This window comes from Poecilia formosa, unplaced genomic scaffold (genome assembly GCF_000485575.1).
Source record: "Poecilia formosa unplaced genomic scaffold, Poecilia_formosa-5.1.2 Scaffold8, whole genome shotgun sequence".
In the NCBI taxonomy this organism is placed as follows: domain Eukaryota; kingdom Metazoa; phylum Chordata; class Actinopteri; order Cyprinodontiformes; family Poeciliidae; genus Poecilia; species Poecilia formosa.
In genome coordinates, this window is record NW_006799947.1 from 3,361,387 (window position 1) to 3,384,459 (window position 23,073).

The 23,073-nt window shown below is 38.2% G+C and overlaps 1 protein-coding gene across 4 annotated transcripts in view; it reads right to left on the reverse strand.

The window, feature by feature from the left end:
- Positions 1-599: 599 nt before the first annotated feature.
- The window catches only part of LOC103154415 (sine oculis-binding protein homolog), a 40,745-nt gene continuing 18,271 nt past the window's right edge, over positions 600-23,073 (reverse strand). For 2 of the 4 annotated variants that reach the window (XM_007575687.2, XM_016662494.1), the window contains 3 exons: positions 15,376-15,471; positions 7,360-9,334; positions 600-4,549 (listed from right to left, as the gene is read on the reverse strand). In XM_007575687.2, coding sequence (XP_007575749.1) covers positions 7,361-9,334; positions 15,376-15,471 — 2,070 coding nt within the window. In that variant the 3' untranslated portion in view covers positions 600-4,549; position 7,360. The remainder of the gene's footprint in view (positions 4,550-7,359; positions 9,335-15,375; positions 15,472-23,073) is intronic. The other 2 variants (XM_007575695.2, XM_016662500.1) reach the window with 1 other exon arrangement.

Genomic DNA, 23,073 nt, shown 5'->3' on the forward strand with positions numbered 1-23,073 from the left:
CTTATTTATTTCTCTTCATGAGTAATTCACTTTAATTAAACAATAACTGTTACAACACAAAATTAGTTAGTTTTTTTTTCTCCAAAGCAAGTTTGGCCACATGTTATGTACAAAGTCATAATAAAAAGTCCTCCTTTTGTCAGCAATGCCTCCAGTTTAAAAATTGAAGGTCAGGTTCATGTCAAACTGTCTCTTTCCTATTATTTGCAAATTCAAAACATGTTGACAATAAATAATACCGTAAAATGCACACAAAAAGATTGACAGTCCACCACGAGTTCATAACGTCGCACATATTGCATGTTGGGGAGGAGAGGGACTGAGGAACATTGAGATTTTCTTCTTAGCAAAAATGTGACAGTTCATACAAGTTACAGAAAAAAGCTGATCATCTATACATTGACACTAGCAAGATAACAAAGTTGTTTCCTTTTGTACAAAGAAGGGAGAGTTGTCTTTACAAGCAAAGATCATTGTCTAGCTGTGGAGATTATACAAGCAAGATTTAAGGCAACTTCTCTGTTGTTTTTGAAACGCAAGGGCATTGTATCCCGTTTATTTTATTTTATTTTTTTTGTCTGTCGAGCACTTGTTTTCCTTTTTTGTTTTTTTCCAGCTTGGAGTTAGTTGCATTGCATAATCCAGGCTTCTGAAGTAGGCCTGTATTTTGTAATCAAAAAGGAATGCTGGAGATTCATCATGACTTTTGCAGCTATTGAGAAAGATGGATTCATTTGTCTAAAATTAGACTCCCATATCTTCAATGCTTGCTTCAAATAAAGAGGATATACCCCTTATGCCACCAGCAGAGCATAGGGACGAATAGAAGCAGTTAGAACTTGGCATTTTGTCAAAGTCTGGGAGTATAAAAGGTGTCAACAAGAAGGGAAAACCAAACATAGTGATCCGAGTTTAGGACATCATCAAAACAAGACATTTAGATTTGTCAGAGAAAGAAAAATCCCAAAAAGTTAGACTTAACATTTAAATTATTTGTGGCACCAGAATCAAAGAACAGGAAACAAATCCAACACTCGTCTCCAAAAGAGCTTTTCTTTGAGGCAATTAAACAAAAGGGAACTTTACAACAACAAAAATAGAGCAGTGGATTTTATAAAAAATTAATTTTGCAATGACAATTGCATGAAGAAAATTGGCCTCTGTTTTCTTTCAGAAATGTTTGACACTTTGTGTTTTTACAGAGTTCACTTAAATTCATATGTCACTTGTTTGTAAGTAAAAACTCCACATTGATGTTATATTCTGTTTGCTGACGATGTGCATTTGTGCAGCTGATTATTAAGACTAATTTCTTCCTCTGACTTTGATTTTTAGAGTTTTATGTCAAGCTGAAAAATAGGAAACTTAAACACTGTATTTGTTCCCCCCCTGTTGCTTGCAGAAAGGTAGAGCAGAAGCTTTGCAAAGTCTGACACTGACCTGAGGCAGACAGTAGGTTAAACCTAAATGCCCACCTCACAGCTCACAGATACAGTTTCATGCAGTGTAATCTCAGCCGGTGTTTCTGTTTGCAACCGCCTCACAAACTTGTACATGGTTACATTTATGAAGCCTGTCAGACTTGAGTTTGCATACTTTTTATGTGTGAGCTAAGAGCAAATGTTGGGCCTTTTTCATGTACAACTCAACAGTGAATAAAATGTATACTACAAGACAAAAAAAATTATCTGGGATTACCAAGTTAGTGCATTGGATACTCTTTTGTTATCTTTGTTGACTATAAGTACCATTTTAAAAGTAATGTGGTGTTTAACACCATTCTTAATTTATGGTGTGCCTAGACTTTCTTCGCATAAGTAGTTTTAATAGCCAACTATTAGTTACTAGGTCTAAGATCAGAAAGATGACTTTACAAAACTAGGTTTTATGTTTTGTCTCTGAACACCAGAGTGCAGTGCATCTCACCACTGGAAATGTAGACTGACTTCTGGCTTCATTTACTGAATGTAAGTCGAACTGGATGGGGGACAGTTCAAACACACAAAGGACAAAATTGCTTTACAATTCAAAATTTAAACAAGAAAAAAAAAACATGTTGGCTTAACAACATTAGATAATTTAGTATGGAAGGTAGAAGAAACATTTTACAACAGACCTAAAACCGTGTTCAGTTATATAGAAACAATTCAATGAAAGACTGTTTGCGAGTTAGTAAAGTAAATGTTCACGTGCTTATTCTTAATATCTGATGTATTTCTTTAGTTTTATATGTTTAGCAATTGTTGTGTTATTGATATGTATTTTATTGTAAGTCCTGCTGCTTTGAAGAGGAGGTCTCCCTCGAAACAGATCTTTACCCGGACCAATAAAGAATAAATTAACCTTGTGATTAGTGCTCAGTTAGCTATTATCTAAATATATCTAAAGTTTTTGAGTCTTAATTAAATTATGTAGCAAAATTATAGCTTCATTGCTAATATTTAAAGTAAAATTATTAATAATAAAAATGAACCAGTTAGCATCAGAGTCTAATTAACTCCCTAGCATTTTGCTAGTACACATTAGCACGTAGCTTTAATATATGGTCATGTCTGGTTTAATAACTATTTTTATAATAATTACAGTTGATTTACTGACATTCAAATGTGAAGTTGATATTTTTAACAGAACTACTGATTTGGTAGGGATAAGTTAATGGTCAATTTTACATGAGATACAGAAAAAAAGAAACATTGAAAAATAGGTTATTAGCATTGAAAGATTGAATTTTAGTCAATTGTTTAATGTCGAGTCAATTGGACTTTATATAATGAAGGCATATGTTTCATTTTTCAAATAGTTAATGATTTATGAACAATGTATTTTTGTTTATATTTGAAATAAGCTAGAATATTATGGAAGTTAGCATCATTGGCTGATTAGCCCTACCCATTCGGTTTCTGATTGTTACTGATGAAACATTAGCAACTCGCCAGAGATTAGTTGAATAAATAATGATTTATTAATAGTCAGTTTAATACCATCAAAATGTAATCTTGGTTTATTGCTACACTGATATGGTAAACATAAATTAATGATTATTTTCAAATGGGATAGGGGGAAAAAAGATAAGGGTGCAACTGAGCAATTAGCCTTTAGCTACTGATGTTTTTCTGAGTGAAATTATATAAAGTACTTAATGACTAGGAAGTGATTGTTAAAGGATAGTTGGTCATTACTTAATAGGAACAAATTATTAAACAGCTAAACATTTATTAAGCCTATTCGTTTTAAAGGAGACAGGAACAAATGCAGACATTTACCAATGTCCCATTTCTATTAGTAATTACTTCAAAGTTTGTTTCATGTTCATTTTCAATTGACAATTAAAACATAATTGGCTAATGATTAGTAATTTAATAAGATGTGAAGATGAATAAATTGCAACAGTAACTAGCAGTTTTTTCCTAATTTGTTTCTAAATAGTTTCTTTGTAACTGTTAACTTTACAAAGCTTAAAGACATGGTAAATAGGAGAAAATTTTTCATTTTTTCCCCCCCAACAGTTTTCCCTCACAGTTAAATATTGAGATTTATAAAAGGGCTATCCTTCCCCTGACACCAATAAAAGTGAACTTGAGCATCAATGTTAAAGATGTTAAACACAAATTTCCAAGACTGAGGTTGGCAGATTTTCTACATGGCCTTTCCAGATTTATTTAGGAGCACAGTAAGGCTTAACATGTCCTCCAAAAGAAGAGCCTGAGCAAATATTAGCCCATGCCCATTGCTTTTATTATATTAATGGAAGTCAATTTTGATAACTCTGTTTTTTTTTGTGCAATAATGCATGTAGAGAAAAAGTCTGAACAGCAGAAGATGGCTAGTGACATTAACGCTGTCCCCATTTCATCAATTTGATGTTTTTATCCATCCAAACAGCAAGTGTAGATATTCCAGAGTATTTATGACTCCTCTCATTAGAAATTAGCTGCATGAACTGTTCTGATGCTTGCTTCTAGTTTCCATTTATCTGTATTTCAAAACATGTAAGTTTAAAAAGGATCAAACAAAATACGAGAGCAAACATTTAGTACCTTGGTTGTAGTGTCATCTCATTTCAATGCTTTTCACAGATTCCACGCTGACTTCTGAATATCACAGGATGCTCCATAGTAAAAAATATATATATATAAACAGAGCTTGTGTTGAAGGGGGGGAAGTGCAGATTGAATCTTTAAATAATGAGGCAACCAGCGGGGGTGTGGACGCCTGTTAATCCTCCGGTAGCAAGAATTTACTGTCTCTGGGTTAAAGGTCAAGATGTCCTGCTGGCCAAAACGTTCCTTATATATAAAATTCGGCCCTCAAAGAGTGACATACAGACAGGAGGAGCCCTGTCTCCTCTGCTATGGTACACCTCATTTAATTTTCTTGGATTCTCGTCAGTCTCGAAAGGCGATTAGTTGTGCTGGTAGATGGTGAGATGACAACAACCTACATGTGCGTGTGTGAACGTGAGGAGTGGTGTAGCTTGGAGTGATGGGATTTAGAGGTTGGGGGTAGATAGGTGAGTCGCTGATGGCACTGCGGTCATAAGAGCATCCATCTGTGAAAGAGAGAGGGAGGACAATGAGACAGAGTCGAGGTTGTTTTGATCAATTTATGACCAGCTTTTAAAGAGAAAATCTTATGGATACGTTTTTCAATCTTCATTAAGTTTTGAGCTTTCACGTCCAACTGTGGTCAAAAGTTCACATGCACTCCTCATAGGCTTGATATCACACTATCTTTATGGACTTTTTACCGGGTAGAATGAATATAAAACAATATGAAACCTAAATTATTCTTAAAAACAAGAATGAGATCAGTAATCCACATAGACAAACTTAAACTGATATAAGATAAGATAAAAGATAATATAAGTTCATTTATGAGTCTCCTAAAGCAGAAATTTGTCCAAGAAGTAGGGTCAAGGCTGTAGTACAACAATAAAAATAAAAACAATACTTCAAAAAGACAATGGCCATAGATACTTAAAAGCAAAATCAATACAAAAAAATGAAAAACACATAAAAACACAAACACTAGATTGGCAGTACATTCCCATAACCATCTCATTTCCATTCACATACAATACATTACCTTCATACTATTCTTGATCACATAAGATGATATACTTTTTTTGCTATTGTTGCTAAATCCATAAGTTTTAATTTCTGTCTCAAAGAAAACACTTCTGACTTGAGAAAGGATAGCCAAAACATTTGTTTAAAAAAGCAATTTCACTAAATACACGGAAACTGCATGCACAACTATTAATTTGAAGAAATAAAATACAGAAATAATCTGCGTAGTACACAATTCAATGTAAATTTAACTTTAGATTGTGCTGTCATTGAATCAGCGCTAATGCACAATCCACACATTTTGTCTTTAAAACAAATGAAATAATCATGGTAAATACTAATCATGGTAAATAACTAATGCCTTAATAAATGTCTTAGCATTTCTCTATGAAATGAGAAAATATTTTAGAAAGAGCATTGAAGTATTTGGACTTTCCAATGTCAGTCTTCATAAAAAATAAACCTTCACATGTCTGATTATTACAGCATATTAATTCTGTTCATTTTAGTTGCTGGCTGCAGGGCTTGATTTCCCTCTTTTGTCGTCACTAATTGATTTCATTCAGAGCACTCGCCTCGTGCCACCCTAACCTGAATTTGCCTTTAAATTGCTCAAAATTGCAGTTTCATTTAATTAGTATTCAATAAGCCAAGGAATGTAGCATCAACGGTAGCGTAAATGTGCTGAATGGGTCTTTTGACAAGAAAAGGTTTTCATTTTGGTGATCGAGAATGCGATCTAACAAGTTTTAAATGCTCATTTTGTTTGGAAAATTAATGTGTGGGCTAAACATCCTGTTCACCAGGATGCTATTGAATCAGACACCTTTCAAAAATGTTCTCCACAAGAGTTCCCTAAGTGACATTCAAACAGATCTCCCTGTCGCAGCATTCAGGTAACGCTGAGGAAAATGGAGCACAATGTTTCAATCATTTCATTCTTTTTTTTTTCACTTCTTTTTTTCCAAAGACTTTAGTCACACTGTCTACCCAAAAATCAAGCAGCACACTGTGTCACTCTGATTAATCTTTGTCACTGCACCTGAACAATCTAAGAGGACAGAAAAGAGTGCAGACTGTTTTATTATTAGTCTACAAAAGAAGAGAAAATGAATGAGTAAAGGATATTTTATAGATTGAGGAAATCATTTACACATTTTAAAACCACTGAAACCCTAAAACTCAGTCATAATTTGATGTCCGACGTAAAGGGAAGGACAATCAAATAAAACGTGGGTACTATGCCTTTCATTTCTAGGGGAGTATGTATTACAACAAAATAAAAAGAAAAAAATGACATAAAAAAGAAAACAAAACCAGACAACACATTCTATCTATCCATCCATCCACAAAAACAAATCCCCTCAACACCTTTGCTGTGCGAGATATTCTGCCCATGAACCTTATGAACAGAATCGGGGATTAAGGGCAACTTTGAGTCCGACACTCTCTGACACTGATCATGCAGGGACCCAACAGCCTGTATCAAAGGCCTAAAGTACTCCGAAAGTACTCCGAAAGTACTGCCGTAGGGTTCTTCGATGGGCATGTTTGAACACGTTCTCCAAGTCCAATTGCCTGGTTACCGTTTTGCTTACACCTGTGAGCACCGATATCCAAGTCTCAAAGATCTGTATGTTATTTTTTTAAAAGTTAAACATTAATATATGAAAAAAGGTTAAAAACAATATTTTTTTACTGCACTTTACATAGATAGTACTTAAAATAAAATCTTTCCATTCCACTTGTCAAGTGATTTCATGTACCACTTCTGTGCGGTGTTACCAAATTATCTAGAAACGTGTGACTCGAGGGTTTTGCTTTGGCTGAAAAGAATAAAATCAAAGCCTACCAAAGAACAAACGTGATTTTATAACACTGGATATTAGAACTTTGAACACATTAGTCATACTTAACAAGACTCTGTTCTGCTGATTAACACATGGTCTAACATCTCTCGGTTGTCAATTGTGGAAGTTGATTTGTATCACAGGGTGAATTTTATCCACGGATTTACAACAAAATAGCAAAACAAGTTTGTTTAGATTAAGTTGAATTTGTTAAGCCAATTTGTTAAATACGATAAAATTAGACAGGTTTGATCGGTGATACCGAGAAAATGACAGCACTAGATAATCTTATCACTTCACCCTCCTTCTACAGCAAAAATAAGAAATCCTGCAACCTTGGAATTAACTCGCAAATTGCAGGTAAAGGTAATGGCCCATGCCAAAATGTTGATGTGAGATTCCCTAGAAGTGTTATTTGGATAATACCAAAATTCACTTACCTCACTTGTTTTGATTGCGGATTCGCAGACACCTCCTCTTCAGCGGCGGCTCCAGCTCAGGGCTCCCACCTGCTGACAGCGGTGCACTGATGGAGCAGGACAGGATGGCTGTCTTGTCGGCGGCAGGCTTTGGCACAGGCTGGATGACGACACAACCTCCCGCTGAGAGAAGTGGCAGGGCGTAGGCGTGTTCACCCTCCTCCATGCTGGAGTCAGGGTCTTGCTTACTGTCCACTTTTGTGTCCACTTTCTCATCTTGTGCTGATATTCGTTTCCCGGGCTCACCCACCGAACAATTGTTTTCTTTCAGCGCCTCGCGCTCCAGATCACCATTATTTGGCGGGTTCTCCCCATCCCTCTCTCCTTTTCGGTCTGGATTGAGAAGGGAATGCCATCCAGTGCCGTTGACTATTACATTACAAGGGGCAGCAGAGTTAGCTTGGAGCTGAGGAAGGGCTAACGACTGGGTCCGTATTGATGTAGGCAAGAGCGCTGGTTTAAAATTTGGACTTATTTGACTCTCTGGAAGATCTGTTTTGCTGGAAGGTTGCACAGCAGAGTCCAATGACTTAAGGTGTTTGCCAGTGTCCAGTTCTGTAAAACTGCCCTGTGGCAAAACAGCATTCTCTGCGTTACTACCTACACATTCCCTCCCAAACCCATCAGCTGGTGGAGATCTTGATTCCTCCACTTTGACCTGGACTCCAGCGAGCATGGTCTGAATGAGGTGCTGCTGGCCTGGCTTTTGGCCCACAGTCAGGTCAATTACACCATCAATCAGTCCAGAGCCACTGGAAAGACAAAGACTGCCTAGATTATCCTCTGATTTCACAGTCAAGTCCATGAACGCTGTCCTGCTTCTCTCACCAGGTACAGGAGAAACCTGTTCTCCACCAGCTGGCTCTGTCTTGTGGTCCCCTTTGTCACTTCCAGAAGAACTTGGAGAGTGAGCCCTAGAGGATGATGCTTCTGAAGAATCTGGAGCGCTGTGGACAGAACTACTGCTCTCTGGTTGGTCCCTAGAAGACTTGGAGTTAAAAGGGATTGGGATTGGAATAGGTATGGGAACTGGGAGAGGTACAATGACCGGGTAAGGGACCAACAGAGTTGGTGGGGGTACCAATGGGGCTAAGGACGGCATGCCAAAGTTCATCATTGGGGGCAAAGGGATGGGTCCGTTGGGCATCATGTTGACAGGAGGAAAAGGGGGTAAACCTGGTATAGGTAGGCCAGGGTGAGGAGGGATCATACCTGGATTAGGATTGGATGAATGGTGGACATGTGGAGAAAGGAGGGGTCTGTGCATGGGGCTTGATGCTGGACCAAGGGTTCTTGGGGGAGGAGGTGGACCAATCCCAGGGATTATGGGGTTTGAAAGTGGGCTGTTAGGTCCCCCTGGATGGGCAGAGGGGCGAAGAAATGGCGGTCGGATCTGCTGCATCATTTGATGTTCCATGAACAGAGGCAGGGGCATAGGTCCTCTGGGTGTCATCACCATGGGTGGGCTGCCAGAGGGAACCCCCACTGGTGGATGCAAAGGAACAGGTGGAGGGGGAAGTGTTGGGCTTTCATGAGGTCTAGGTGTGGGGATTTTGGCTGAAGTGGATGAGGACGGGGAACACACAGCCGCTGTTTCTGATGGTGAGGTGGCAGAGGAAGTGGAGGAGACCAAGGCAGAGGTGCCAGAATGGCAACCTGGTGAAGGAGCCTTACGCCGAAGATCTGTCAGTGGCGTTCCCCAGGATTCAGGAGTCAGCAGCTGCACCCCTCCACTGCATTCTGGCTTTCCCTCCCCTCCAGCTCCATGACCGGGGTTACACAATGCTCCAGGCAGGGCAGCCTGGGTTTCCTTGTAGAAAATGTCCATTTTATACTGGTTCAGGCATTTGGCACTGCAGAACTGCAGCCTGCGCTCACCAGCACCAAAGTCCAGGTACTCCTTAGTGTGGCGAATATGTTTGCACCAGTCACACACCTGCAAAAAACACAGCAAATAAGGTATGTATCTTGTCATGTACATATAGTACAGCACAATATTATATCATCATCATCTTACTTAAGAAGTAAGTTCATTTATATTTGTAAATACGCATCCCCCATTTGCTTTTAACAACTCTACATTTACAGAAGTGAATGCAGACATAATGTTCTGCTGCTATGCAACTGAGGTGACTGTCTTTAACAATCTGCCCACGCAACAAGTTCTCATTTGCACTTTCTGTTGGCCTGAAAGAGACACTCACTCTCAGTCCTGCGGGAGACCAATGACTCTGATACAGCTGCAAGAAATTTTCCCTCAGTTTCCTTCAACAAAAGGATTTGAATATTGTGCCAACTTGGTAGTAAATGCAGTAAAATACTTATGGCAGCTCCTAGCAGGTGTCTAATTGAACAAATCTACAGGAAGACTGGGAATAATATCCAAATCATGTAATTTTGGACATTCAGAGTATATTGCTAGTCATTCCATTAATTTCTGCTTTGATCTGAAGTAACAACATGGTATTCCACAAAAATACATTAAAGTGTTTGGTCTTAAAAGCTACAAACTGAAAGCAAGAATCACCTAGTTTTTGATTCATAGTGAAAAATAAAGAATGAACCCCCAATTTTATAGATTTTTTTAAAGACAAAATGAAATAAATGTTCTTTTATTTTTATTTTTCTTCTTTTTTGTGTCACAGGATCACAAAATGATTATCACGTGAATTTTCTGAAGTTCTAGTGAGTTATAAAAGTGTTTTCAGAGCCCTTTCATTGGCGTGATATAATAAATGTTCCCTTAGAGATTTAATCTGTTTAAGCAACGATGACTGTTCCAGGAAGTCCAAAATTAACCCAGAACATATAAACAGGGATTTTTCAAAGGGAAAAGACAAAACCCGTATCCTAAGTTTAAGCATTTTTGCAAGGTAGAAAAAAAAGGTGCTGTAAAACCGATTTACATTTTTTAAATTTATGTACTGAAGTATTTTTGAAGTCTCAAATTGTTCTTCAAATGGTTTTTCATCATTATACTGCTAGTGAAGAAAGTGCAATGTTTAATTTGTTTACTGTATTTGTAACCCATAACATTATGCAATCTGTGTGTAATTTATGAAAAATAATGTCATTAAGCTATTAATAATGATTGCTTCAGTTTGTTCTTTCAGTTTGTATTGGGATACATAGTATCTTAGAAACTTAAATTTGAAACAGTGTGATATTTATCTTTCAATCTGTCATGTTGAAAAAAACATATTAATAAATACAAATATTTTTTGTCCATATTGCTCAGCTGTAGAGAACGTCAAGCATGGTGCAGGTAGGGCAACAGTCTTATGAGAGTTGATGGAACCATGAGTTCTTTTCCACACAACAAAATCCTGAGGGAGAATTTCCTTGTGACCTTTAGTTCAAGTGTACTTAGGTTATGCAGCAAGATGATGATCTAAAATAACTAAAATGTCTATATGGCTTTTAAAAAAACTACCATAAAAAATATAATGGTCTTGTAAAGATCTTGTTGAAATTCTGGACGTAAGAGCCATTTCCTTTAATAGTTTTATATTCACTGAGGTTATTCACGTCTATTAAACAGTTAATGATTTAAAAAATAAGTGTGAATCACACACTTTTTTCTTTCCATAAAAATAGACATACATAATACATTTCTGTTGCTTTTCCGTCTAATTGTTATTTTATACAGCGACATGGAATCCAAATGTGTGTCGGCTCGTCTTAAATGTGAAGTTTTATAACCACTGCAGTGGCGCTGATCCCCAAAAAAGGCTGCTGCAATCTTTCATCAACACCTTCACAGTGCAAAAATGTGGGCATTTTTCTTGACGGAAGAGAATGAATGTGACCCCCGGTGGAGCAGATAGCAGTGGGCGAGACCCGAACACGGCGACGCTCGTCAGGCCACACACAGCTCACTCTGTCAGCTCTGGGAGGAGTGGCAGGTCCTCACTGGAGATAATTAAGGCATTAATCAGTTGTCAGACCCTTCAGCGACATCCATCCATCATGCAGACCCTTTTGCCCCCCTGCTGAATGTTAATAAGTTGAAGGATGCAACTGGAAAGCGGATAAACTCCTGTTTTACATGGTGCAAAGCAACACTGGTCTATTAGAAAGAATCAGGTCTGACAGTGGCTTAAAAAGATTAAGTCAGAAAGGCTGTCCATGTGCATGTATTTGTAAAAATAAACATTATCTGCTACAACTTTGCAAATATTTTGTGTTCTTAAGCAATCTTACAGGATAGAGTAAGGAGTTACACACATGGTGACATAACCATAGAACAGATCTGAGGCATAGTTTCATACATAACCACTAAAAGTCATTTTAATTTTAGATGCTTTAACTGTTCAATTAGTCCTACTAATCCAATGAGGCGTAACAGAGTAAAAGTCCAAGAAGTGTTCTCACAAGTCCAGTTTTATATTCCTAGACTTTGGATATCTTAAATTATAAATGTACTGAAATTTTCCTCGACTCGGAAAGACAGACGGGGAGCACTTAACGACTTTCTGCACTGTGAGTGAAAATTTCACCGAGCATTACGCTAATGGAGTTGTGCTTTCTCCTTCCCTCTCGTCTCGCTCCACACTCCTGCACACAGATGTTTGCAGTTCAGCCTAATTACGGCCATTTATTTCCACCATGGCCAACGAGCCAGCGTTGGTGGTGTACTTTAACCATTTGCATTACAGTTATCTGGCTTGGAAAAGAAGCAGCCGTTCTTCCTCCTCTCACCTTCTGAACCGACAACGAGAAGGGAGAAAATTAGGAAGAGCCAGATGGGACTTGTTAAAAGGTTGTGGGGCAGGAAGAAAATGTTTTTGATGCATAGTTATGCCAGAAAGTTTTAGTAACTGAAGAAGTATTTACAGATTTAAAACAACTGCAGGAGATAGAGAAGGGGTTTCAGAGTGGTAAGTGGTAAGGTTATGGTGAATCAAAGGAAACAAATCTGTCATAATTAGACAGATTTCACAAGTAAAAATAAAGTTGGTATTGCAGAACCATTGATGACTTAAATGGGATCTTATCTGGGTCAATATCAATGGTAACAAATTATTTTGTTTCGGATATCTCCAATTCCAAGGGGTGAAACACCTGGTGGAGTGTGGCACTGCATCCTTAAAAAAAATTTCCTATGGCTGAACTTCTGTGCTGTGTCATGTCTTCCAGCATTTAACCACCATCTATTGGGTGTTACTGGCAGAAAATTACGTGACTCACTTTTGCTTTTCACCAGCTGGCCAGATGTTTGCACAGACTGCTTGTCCATAACACCCGTAAAGCTGAGAAACTAGCTAACCTTTAATTAAGTCGCTCATTATGGCGGCATGAATGTCTTGCCTGGTGGCTCAGGGTTGTAAAATGAACATTTTAACTTAAACCTGATGTCGTCTTGAACTTTTCAGAAACCACACAGAAGTCCCAAAGTATTTCTGAAAGAGTCTATTGGAAGCTAAGACGTGTGGAAACTGTGTTCAAACTGCAGCAGCCAATTGCTCACAACTTCCTTTGGTCTCTCAGCAACCAGCACAGCTGAACCTGGGGGTAATCTGGACCTTCTCAGCAGCAAAGAGCCATTAGCAGCAGGCAGAGTGATTATACCAATTTCTATGTGGAAGGAGGTGACCATGGCATAAACTGATTCAGCAGTTAGTGGGGGAGTGGTACAATAGTTTTGGTTGTTGCCAGGGAAACGACAGGACACTACGAGTTTGGCAGCCACACCAGCAGCACTGCAATCATTTTCCTAAACTGGTGTCTATTTGAGTCTTCAAATTCTTCATGACCAAGCCATGCAGGAGCGCTCAGGCCACACGTTGTGGACACATTACAATAAATGCCTACACCAATAAGCTGACGTCAAAACATTGAACCCCAACAGCATCACTTTAGGCATTTTCTTCAAGCTGGTTATGAAATAAATACATCACTGAAAATCTGAAACTATTTGAAAATCTGAATACCTTTGATGCTGTGGTGTAATTAGTTTACATCATTTATTGTTTTGCTGATTATAATGACCTGACCAATAAAAGAAAAAGGATATCTGGTTGATTTCCTGTTTCTGGGCTTCACATTAGCCACACCGTGTGTGTGACTTCATTAAAATCTGAATGGAGAACGAAAAGTTTAAGGAGCAGATAAAAGTCAAAGAGGTCCAGGCCTGTTCTGCGTGTCTGTCAGGCTGCTCTTATTACAGCCAGCCATCATATCGGTCATTATAAATGTGACATGTAAAAACCTTCCTGTCTCAGCCAAGTGAAGCTCGGTTGGAGGATTTCCCAGCACACGCTACGGGCCGGGGTGATGAGTGAAACCACTCCAGCTGCAAGAAAGATGAGACTTGAGCGGTGGATCGTGTCTGAATGTTCCTGCAGAAACTCTGATCTCTAGCAAAGATATGAAATGTTTCTTTTGGCTTGCAGCTGCCTGTTTGCATTAAGAAGAAAATAATCAATGTTTCCTTAAATATTTGACCACAAATATTTAAAAAATGTGTGCTGATGTGGTTGAATATCCTTATCATGACGCCAGCAATTCCAACGTTAGTCTTTTATAAGAAAGAACTGGTACACGTGGTGCAGATTCTGTGGGGTTCAGACAGAGTTTGTTTTAATTAAGTCGCCAGAAGATAAATTTGTGAATATCTGACCAGTTTGCATGCACAGAGTTAAAATTACCTATTGAAAATAATGGTATATATGCTGAAGAACAGTAAGTGATACTGGATTAAAATAAAAAGTATAATAAAAATCTTTAAAAAAACCCCCAGCTAAAACATTCAATGGGTTGCAAAAGCTAAGTATTTGGTAAACAGCCATAAAATACAATAATACTGACAACCATCCATTCGGATGTCAGATTGTCACAAAAGAGACCTACAGCATGATGCTGCTACCAGCATGTTTAACGTTAGCTGTAGTGTATTCAACGTGGTGTGCTGTATTAGTTTCCCACTGCACAGACGGTCTTCATGTAAACCTATAAATTCAATTGGGTCTTGTCTTACCACACCATTTTCTTGTATTTCCTATGAGACTTTTGACAAACTCCAAACAGGACATCTAAAGCCAATCAGACTTTTTTTTTTTTTTCAATAGAAGTCTTATTGGAAGATGCTTGCAGATTATGACACTTGAGCCGTCGATGTCTGCAACTCCTCCCAAGTTACCATAGGCCTTTAGGTTGAATCTCCGGATAATAATGGACTTGCAGAGAACTTGTTACATGTACTATTTTTTGAAGATGGATTGAGGAGTAAATGGTGAGATGCTCAAAGCCTAGGATATTATTTTATCACCTAATCCTGCTTTAAACCGCAGAGAACAACTTCCTCCCTGACCTCTCTGCTATGTTCCTTCATTCTACTCTGAAATCATCAGTGAAACCTGAAGTTCACATGGGCAACAATAAATTCATATCCGACATATTCTTCCTCTCATTATTGTGGCAATTTGCAAATATCAATTATTTTGGTAATTCTAACCTGACCTAAAATAAGAGAAGCTTGGTCTGAATTAAATTCAGACAGTGAGAAAAAAGTGTATGTAAACTTATGGTTTCAACTGTTTACTGAGATTAAATGACACTCATGTGGACTCTATTAAGCAACTAAATAATTTTTGAAGGTAATTAGTTGAGATAGATTTTATTTAAGGGCATCAGAGGTAAGGGAGCTGAATAGAAATGTATGCCACACTTTTCAGATTACCTGTGTAAAATATAAATTATAATATGTACGATTTACTTTGCACTTCAATACTGTGACTGTCACATAAAATCTCAATAAAACACACATATTCATGGTTGTGAAATGACAAATGTAGAAGAGGTCAAGGGGTATGAATGCTGCGTTTCTGTCTTTTTGAAACAGAATACAATGTGTGATGGGGGAAAAAAAAGTTTAAAAAGCACAAAAAATGAAAACATCAAAATAAATGTATGCATGTTCTTAAAAGCCTTTGAGCTGAAAAACTGTGTCTGGTGTTAAATGTTCATGATTCTTACAAGAACATCGCTGTTTGTCTTGAAGACAAGCCGGGGAGCGTCCTGAGTAAAGACGTGCCGGGGTAATTTCCCTCCAAGGCCGCCGCCGTCTCTCGTCTGAGGAGGGGGAGGAGAAATAATGGCTACTTTTTAAGGATGGTCAAATAAAACAGGTGAACAGAGGCAACAAAAAAGTCTGAGAAATGCAAAGCAAAGAGAGACATAAACGAAAATGAAATGATTGTGATTGCAAAGTTGTTCGACAGGCTAACCAAACGTGCAAGCATGCATGTGCAGATGTTTAGTTCAATGGAAAAAAAAACTTTAAACGTTCACACTCTTTTATCTGAAGTAAATATTTTAAAAGTGATTAGTTTTGCTTGTACAGTGGTAGCAAAAGTATCCATGTCCCTTAAACTTTTACATGTTTATGTCATATTACAACCAGAAGCGTCAAACCATCTGCATCATGCTGCGGGGATACTTTTCTTGAGGAAGGAGAGGGAAGCTAGTTAGAGTGAATGGAAAGATGGCTGAAGGTCAATACGAGATCACAATGATGCTCAAGTGGCCCAGTCAAAGTCCAGACCTAACTCTAAAACATCAGTCCGTGGCAATATTTGAAAATTGACGTTCATAGACTTTTTGCTCATCTGAATAATCTTGAGCTATTTTGCAAAATATTTCTAAAAAAGTTGAAAACCATGAAGCATAATTTCCTTTCCACATCACAAATATGCTTTAGTTTGCGCTGACTCATCGCCTAATATCCTACTAAAATGCACTGAAGGATAAGGTTGTGATTTGCAAAGGGTGAATACTTTTGCAGGCCATGTAAAAAGGCTTAAGAGGTTAAAATATGTGTCCCTAAAATATTACAAAAGGACTACTCGGTCCTTTAAGTGTCTATATCAGTCTCAAATGGATGATATTTGATAAATCTGTCCAAACAGTTCAGCTGTGTCATTTCCATGAGTATCTTATTGAAGCATTAAAAAAAATCCTGTCAAACACTGATTGCAGCAGGAAAACGAGCTTCCTGCCCTCTGAGTCATTCATTATGCACGGCGTGAAAACGGAGGCAATCTGTTATGTCAGGTGTGGTTAAGATGTTTCCGGAGACGCTCCATTGTGTATTTTATTTTTAATATAAACAAAAAATCAACTTTTGTGTAGAACAGAGCTTGGTGTGATACAATTGGATCATAAAGTACAGCTAAAGGCCACTGAAATGAAGACTTAACAGCTAATATTATAAATGTTTATTGATAAGTTCAGATCTTTGTAGATGTGGATCAAACACTTGGTCTAAACGGGTGTTTGACCTAAAAACTTCCCAAAAAAACTTTGATTTGTCTGGATAATTTCATCATTTTCTGCCACTTCATCTGTTCTGAAGTCAGTCATGTGCGCTACAGACTCCAGAAATGGTAAAGGGACATTAACCGGGCAGCAACCTGAAGACTCAGTAACTCTCTGTGGCGAACACACACACACACACACACACACACACACGCGCGCGCGCGTACACACACACACGCGCGCGCACAACGACAGAAAGATGCAGCATTGTGCTATTATCCAGCCTCCAGTTTGTGCTCTGACCCTCTGGCCCCGCTCCAGTTCATTTGCATATTGCACTAATGAGGTGTTGGCACCGTGAACAAGGCTCAAGGCTCACAGGGAGCCACACAAAGACAGACATCGATGGATAGACAGATATGCAGTGTAATTTTATTAACACTGTGATGAATATGAATATTTAGAAATGGAAATCAAGGGAATTTTAACATACAAGTTTTGTACGACTCTATTATTAGGAATAAATCAATTAAAAAAAAAACACATTAAAATGGGTAAAACAGTCCATCGACTGTTCCATCCATCCATCTATCCATCTATCTATCTATCCATCCATCCATCCATCCATCCATCCATCCATCCATCCATCCATCCATCCATCCATCCATCCATCCATCCGTTTCTAATTCAGGCAACAAAGGAAGACATCCTCCCAGATGCTCCCCTCTGTTGATGCCGTGGTCCTGTGGGGATGTGAGGCCAGCTGTCAAAGTGCTGTCTTCCATCTGGGCACGAGTACCCGCCCAGGTGTGTGTGTGCCCATCAGCTGCCAAAAATAACCACTCTTCCAAAATAAAAATTGCTTTCTGAAATCAGAAAACCAACACGAGTGCACAGAGTAACGAGAGAAAATAAACCCCTTGAAATGTTAAAAAAGAAAAAAACAAACAAACACCAGTTTGCTCCGGTTTTTCCGTGGTTCTGTGGAAATTTTTCCTCTGTGATGTTTGCACATCGCAGTTTGTACAGCATCCCGTTTTGAAGTGTGCAGCAAATGTTATTCTTGCTGTTGCCTCTGCTGCACGAAAGTGTTGAGTCATCTCTCGTTTCTTTAAATTTGCCTTTCAAGCAGCTGGACCGTCTTGTCAGCTTTAGGAGCTATCTTGATTAATTGTTTCTAGTCTTTCTGAAGCTCCTTCAAAGATTCTTTTTTTTTTCTCCTGGACTTTGGCAATTTAAATGTGACCCGTTAATCACTGAAGCATTAAAAAGTCTCCTAAAACTCTTGGGACGAGCCAGTGCTGCGATGAACACAAAAATTTTCTTCATAAGAAGCGTGCAAAAAAGTAATTACCGATGGTAAAACAAGTGCTCTGGCAAAAAAAAAAAAAAAAGATTTTCCCAGACTTTATCTGCAGTACAAGTTAAAGAAATATCAAAAAGCCATCCAAGTTCATGTTTACTTTTGCAATCTCCACATCTTGTTAGTTGGAGTTACTTTTTTCTTTATTTGAGCTGGATGGCTGGCAGCTACGAGATAATCACCTTCCTCTCTGTGCCCTGCAGCGGTGTAAGGCAGGCCTGCAGGCTTCCCGAGCTCCAGCGAGCCTCAGCTGCAACGTGCAGACACTTTACAGTCTTCATCACGTGCACAGAGGAATCCACACACAAAACCCACACTCACAGACACACACTCTGATAGATGCCCTCGTCTCTCTCATGCATTTCTCCCTCTGTGGCAGCTGATGGAAAGCCATGGAGAGCGGAGGAGCGAGGAGGCAGGTTTGTGTGCGTGTTGGGAGTGATGTGACATTTCTGGGCTGACATGAAGCGACACTCTGCCCCCTCGTGCCTGGAGCGAGCTCTCGGGGAAAGACACTGATGGAGGTCTGGGGTCTCTGAGGAGAAGGAGGGGGAGGCTTAACGGTGTGAACAAGAAAAGAAAAGTGTGTGCTGCTGCAGAAACAACCTGAGAACCGAAGTCTTCTCATGCCTTTTAAATGTGCCGGTTTGTTCTTAAATAAAACATGACGAACACCAAAAAAAAAAAAAAAAAGTAGTTTGTTTTCACCAGGACGGCATTTGAAAAATATCAAACCAATCGATAGTAAAAAACACCGAAACCCAACTGCTTGGAAAAAGAGATTGATGAAGCTATTGCAGCAAGATTTCACCAGATGAACTGGCAAAACCCTGAAAAAACAAGCATTTAAGTCACAACTTTATATTATATGGAAGCACCTTCCTTGATTATTGTTATCGTGGAAAAGTTGTGTGAAAACCCTTTGATTAAATTAATCTTTCATTGCAGTAAATTCACACTAAATCAAAATATAGTCGGTAATTTGATCACTTATTTACATCTATTCCATCATCTTCCCCAAAAACAAATTAATTTTCAGTGAAGAATTTTTAAATAAATTGCTTTTTTAATAATTGTTTGTGGCAACTAATAATTAGTAACCAATACCTAATTGTAAATATTATGTAACAGAGAGGGTTTATTCTTTCTGCCACTTTTCAAAAGGGGAAATATGATTCAGCAAGTCATTCCAAAGAAGCAGATCTTTGCTAATCTTCATAAATCATAGCTGCAGGAAAATCACTGCTTTCCTAAACTTGGTCATATATGAAGTTAGATTATTTTAATTAGACGTTTAAAATAATGAAAACTAAGGTAAACAAGGCTAGATGACAAGTCTACACAGATTTGAGGATGGTAAGGGAGCTAAAAAAAAAAAGAAAGAAAGAAATATGCGAGGCTCACTGCTCAAGAGCTGCCAGAAAATAAACTTCTCTATCCTGTCATCACAAATCTAAACATGCAAAGTTTGCTAAGTGACCTGGAGTCAATAAAAGGAGGAATTATTTGGGAAAACACGAAAGACACACAATTTCGCACGCTGGGGAATCTGTAATTCTGTGGGCCTGTTTATTTTCAAAAGGCCCTCAGAGCTTTACTAAAATGTATGGCATTGACATTAGTCAACGCGCACCGAATGCATTTATTGATTTTATGTCTCATAATAATCTTATCTTATTAAAACCAAATGTTTTTGGCATAAAAATAAAGAGAATTGGTTTGATGTTAAACTGGTTTGGAAAAATAGACACAATCTGTTAAGTTTTTCAAACACTTGGAATACCTAAATTATTACGCCAGTGCTTCTCCTGGGTTTTTGCATAGGTCGTCTTGTGGTTCGTGTAGTTAGTTACCATTAGTTACCATCTAGTGCCTCTACTGCATTAGCTTAGCCTTCCCTCCCTTTACAGCTGCAACCCAAAAACAGATTGTCAAATTTGTTTTTATTCATTAATTACAAACCCAGCATTTATACATCTCTGACTCCTGGGATCTTGCAGCTTTTATGCGTCTTTCCTTGTATTCAACCAATCTGTATGCTTGTTTAATTTTAATTTCTTTCAGTAAATGTCATCTTTGTTTTGATCCAGCCTCCTTCCTGTCTGCTGTTGGGTCCTTCTAATATCTTTAAACAGAGCAAAATACTATTTTTGCTATGTTTATGCCTTCAGCATAGATAACCTGCTATAAGCAAAACATGAAGCTGATCAGTTTAATACGACAGCAGAGGTAACTTGCGCTGCATTCTGGGTATAATTCGTCTGCACTAAATCCCAAACTTCACGCTGGTTTTCTGCTGCACAAATCATGCAAATGAAATTAAAGGCGTTGCAATTCAGGAGCTTCTCATCAACAGCTAAAGGCTACAGAGGGATATCTATTTTATTTAAATCCCCCAATCGATCTACGAGTAAAAAACACATCCTCAGAGGACTTCTGCATCTTCCCCATTTCAATTTAGAGTAGGATCAAAGAAGAAAACGAGTCGTTGTGGTTTTGAATGAGTCAGAAGCAAAAAAATAAAAAAATAAATAAGAATGAGGTGACAGAATTATTGAGTGCTGGAAGGTAAGAGGAAGCAGGATCTTCCATATTAACTGAGAGGCTTAAGACACAGTAAACAGAAACATAAGTGATTAGCTTAAATTAAACTATCCATCATCATTCGCTGCACACAGACAAGCCCCAGATAACGTGGAGGTTTGGAGAGATGTGAGAAAGTATCTGCCGCTGTCACACGAGAAGGCGATTGGATTTCATGAATGAAGCAGCTGAGGATGCTTCATGCAACACGACTCCCACTCACGTCCCCACACCTCCCCACCCCACATCTCTTCACCTCTATCTGCATAGACATGAGGAGATGTGAGGAAAAAGGGAGAAAGCCTGCAGGCTGCTTTGCTGCGTCCAACCTTGTGGGTGCATGGAGAAAGAAACATATGGGTATCGTTTACACAAATGGACTGCAGAAATGTTCGACAGCTAGACAAAATATGGAATCTGAGCCACTGAGGGAGAGGAAGACTGTTCTGTGTTTGTGATGTTTGAACACGTGCATTCTGCTGATGAAAAAGCCGACATGTCTTACTGGCAAAGAGCACGACTGCAGGGGAATTGTTTCCAATGTGGACAATCTCTTGAGGACGAGGCTGACTGTAGCAGTGAAACAAAACAGATTTGGGTATTTTATTAAGAACTTTTGACTTGTGTTTCAAGTTCTGATCAAATTTTTTGACAAAGTCGGATGGGGGGAAAAAGGTGACCTGCATCAACCTCGTTATACTTACTTATCAAATTAAACTTCTTCATATTTTTGTGTTTTTCGGGTGTTTTATTGAGCTCTTGTGTGCTAGACTACTGAATTAGAGTCCACTGTACTCTAATACAGTGGACCCCAGTATTCTTGGGGGTTAGGAAAATAGATGAAATGCATACTCCTCTGAAAACATTTATATCTGCCTATTTTAATAGTTCAAACACTAAATGCTTCTCAAAATGCATTAATATGCAGAGTGGAAACTGTTTTAGTGCTACTGCAAAAGCAGCTATGTCTTCTTCTTTATCTCTACTCTAAAGATATAGAATCTAATGAAAAATAACACTTTATTTGACGGGGTGTGCATAAGGCTGACATGAAACTGCTATAAATATGACATAACATTTGTCATGAACATGCAGAAGTCTTTATGAATCTCTATGTTGTCATGAAGTGTCATTGGGTAAATAATGACACTTTTTTAATGCAAAGTTGCTCCAAAAGTTGCATTGAAAGTCCATTAAAAATGCCAACTTTGCATTATTTTGTAAATAATACTTTTAATGCAAAATTGGCACTTTTAATGGACTCTTGATGCAACCTTTAGAGCAACTTTACATTATAAGTGTCACCAAATGACACTTCATGACAACAGTCATAGACTTTCATAAAGACTCCTTCATGTTCATAACAGGTGTCATGTTTATGACAGTGTCATGTCAGTCTTATGCACACCCCGTCAAATAAAGTGTTACCGAAAAATTAATACCACTCCAGGATTGGCTGCTTTGAAAACATAAGAAACAGATTCCCAGACTGTTTTTTTTTTACTCTCAGAAAAAAGCTACATAGGTAAATATATTGCAAATAATTAAAAGCTTTGTTCCACAAAAAAATCCACAAATATGTGCATCCACAAGTACTAAACCAATAATGGGTGGTGGTCCATAAATCCACAGAAAACTGACTTCAATCTGAATTCATCTTACCAGTTAATAGAGTCCACCTCTAGATAAATCCACCTATTTTGTGAAGGCCTCAGATATTTATTAGAAAACATTCATGAACAAAAAGCTGCATAATGCCACATAAAGCTGCATAAATGTCCCTGAAAACCAGACAGTTCAAGAATATCTCACTGAGAATCTGTCACAAGGCTTGAGAACTAATGCTCACAAATTTGATTTTTTTATTTTTTATTATTAAATCACCACTCTACAACACTTTGTGTTGGCTTATCACATGAAATACCGATAAAATAAATTAAGGTTTGGAATAGGAACAGAATGTAAAAATATTCTAGAGGTATGAATACTTTTGCTCTTTACGTGATGGTGGCGTATGGCATTGAGCAGCAAGACAGTGGTGAGGTGTGAGGCAGGACCAACAGATGGGTTTAAGGTGAGGGTGGGATTGGAATAGCTTTACAAAAAATCTTAATCAGAGGAAGATAGCTGGAAGTAAAAGTCCTGAAAGTGGAGGACATAATGGCTCAATCACAGCATAAAAAATACCTCAGCTTGTTTTGACAGGTGTTGTTTCTGCCTGTCAGCCATTGCTTAGTTTATACGTTAAAAACAATGTTTTGACTGGCTGAAATTCTGCAACTATATTCTCTGCAGTGAGAAACAGTTTTACACTGTATCCTTGCAATGTTCACTCAAGTGAAACCCGTTTCACTTGAGTTTAATCGAGACAAAGTTTGAAGAAAAAAATAAACAAACCTTAAATATGTCATAACCTGCTCTGGTACCTTTAACTATTAAATGAGAAAGATCTAATTTGGAGTACAAACATA